At 61.8% G+C, this 2,319-nt stretch overlaps 1 protein-coding gene across 1 annotated transcript; it reads left to right on the top strand.

Annotated features, from left to right (window-relative positions):
• Positions 1–571: 571 nt before the first annotated feature.
• Positions 572–2,312, top strand: NKX2-2 (NK2 homeobox 2). The gene is made up of 2 exons (XM_017837416.1): positions 572–1,191; positions 1,586–2,312. The coding sequence occupies exons 1-2, from the start codon at positions 936–938 to the stop codon at positions 2,143–2,145; spliced, it is 816 nt and encodes a 271-aa protein (XP_017692905.1). The 5' UTR covers positions 572–935; the 3' UTR covers positions 2,146–2,312.
• The last annotated feature ends 7 nt before the right edge of the window (positions 2,313–2,319 follow it).

Here is a 2,319-nt window from a genome sequence, read left to right as displayed (position 1 = left end):
GGGGGGGGGGGGGGGGGGGGGGAACAGCCCCCGGCCCCCCCCGCGGAATTATTTTTTCTTTTTTTTTTTTTTTTTTCCCTCGCTCGGGGGAAAACATCGGCGGAAAACACACTTTGGAGTGCGCGGAGCGTCGGGCTGGTGCGAAGCTCTTTGTATGTAAATACTGTCCTTAAAAAAAAAAAAAAAAAAGAAGGGAAGTCGCCCCCTCCTTCCCTCCCTCCCTCCCGCTGCCACACGCGCACACACCCGCGCGAAGGGCCCTCCCCACGCCGGTAATTAACTGACACGTTATACCACTCATCACCAATGGTGGAAGCTCGGAGCTCGCCCAAAACCCGCAATTTCACATCTGCAAACACTGTCTTCATCCACTTGACTTCCAAGACCCGCCCACACGTGGCCAACCTTTCCTGGGTTTAATGTAGGTTTTTTTTCTCCCTCCTCTCGGCAGGTTCATGTGTGGGGACCAGCCTTATATGGACTCCTCGCTCCAGCAATGGCTCGGGATTTTCTAACGGCAGGCGCGGGTTCGGCGCGGCTGAACAAGATCCAGAAGTGATCTTTTTTTTTTCTTTTTTTTTTTTCCCTTTTTTTTTTTTTTTTTTTGGCGTCTCTTCCCCCTTTCCCCCTGGAGTTACAAACTATTCCCGAAGCCAGCTGCTGCTCCCGCTCTCGGAATTTTCCCCCGTGGCAGAACAACCATCACCGCAGAGACCCGTCGCTGCGGCTGCTTCTCTCGCACAACCCCCTACGCTTATTTTTCTATAAATCTATATTATTCTATTTTTTTCCCCCATCTCCACGCGTGCCGACCCCCCCTCCCCGTGTCCCTGCGCGCTGTCGTTGCCGCCGCTCCGCGTGTGCGTGCCCACCCGTGACACGGCGGCTCGGTCGAGCTGCGGCTCCAACTTTCCCAGCCGAAATTTGGCCGGAACATGTCTCTGACCAACACAAAGACGGGCTTCTCGGTGAAGGACATTTTGGACCTCCCCGACACCAACGATGAGGACGGCTCGGCGGAGGGCGGCGAGGAAGAGAGCGAGGCGCCCGAGCCGCCCAGGAAAGCGGGAGTTTTGGGACAAACCCCCTTGGACACTGTTCCGACGCTGCCTTTGAAGAGCCCTTTCTATGATAACAGCGATAATCCCTACACGCGCTGGCTGGCGAGCGCCGAGGGCATCCAGTACTCCCGTGAGTGCCGGGGGACGGGGCCACGGGGGACCGGGGGCCGCGGGGGGCCCTGAGGAGTGCCGGGGGGTGGATGCGGGGTGGATGCGGGATGGATGGGGGGGTCGGCGCTCGCCCCGGCCCGTTCCTCCACGTCCCCCCACACGGACGGGGCAGCGCCGCTTCCAGCTGCCCCCGGCGGCGGGGCGGGTGTCGGGGGACGACGAAGGGTGGATGGGGGGGGACTTGCCTCTCTCCACGGCTGGCCGAGCCCCGGCCGGTGCCTCAATCCTCGCCCCGGCCGGGAGGGATGCGGGGTGCGGCGGGAGGGATGCGAGGGCGGCGGAGGGATGCGGGGGGGGTGGCGGAGGGACCCCCCCGGCCCCTTCCCCGCTGACCGGGCGCTGACCGTCCGCAGTGCACGGGCTGGCGGCCGGCGGCGGCGGCCAGGACCCCTCGGCCAAGTCACCGGAGCCGTCGGCCGACGAGTCGCCCGACAACGAGAAGGAAGCGGCGGGCGGCGGGGACGCGGGGAAGAAGAGGAAGAGGAGGGTGCTCTTCTCCAAGGCGCAGACCTACGAGCTGGAGCGGCGGTTCCGGCAGCAGCGGTACCTGTCGGCGCCCGAGCGGGAGCACCTGGCCAGCCTGATCCGCCTCACCCCCACCCAGGTGAAGATCTGGTTCCAGAACCATCGCTACAAGATGAAGCGGGCCCGGGCCGAGAAAGGTATGGAAGTGACTCCTCTTCCCTCCCCGCGGCGGGTGGCCGTGCCGGTCTTAGTCAGGGACGGCAAGCCCTGCCACACGCTCAAAGCTCAGGACTTGGCAGCCGCGACTTTCCAGACGGGAATCCCCTTCTCCGCCTATAGCGCCCAGTCTCTACAGCATATGCAATACAACGCCCAGTACAGCGCGACCAGCAACCCCCAGTACCCCACAGCACACCATTTGGTACAGGCTCAGCAATGGACTTGGTGAAGGCTGCCGGGGAGCGCGCACACCCGCACACGCTTCCCCCACACGCGCACACACCCAAAAAAAAAAAAAAAAAAGGAGGAGAAAACAAAAATAATAAAGAGAGAGAGAGAGAGGAGGAGACAGACTGATGCTCCAAAAATAAAATCGAAACTGCGGGGGAAGGAATGGAGAGGG

This window comes from Lepidothrix coronata, unplaced genomic scaffold (genome assembly GCF_001604755.1).
Source record: "Lepidothrix coronata isolate B3197 unplaced genomic scaffold, Lepidothrix_coronata-1.0 Scaffold304, whole genome shotgun sequence".
NCBI lineage: Eukaryota > Metazoa > Chordata > Aves > Passeriformes > Pipridae > Lepidothrix > Lepidothrix coronata.
Note: the sequence above shows the minus strand (reverse complement) of the source record. Positions and strands in the feature narration are given on the sequence as shown.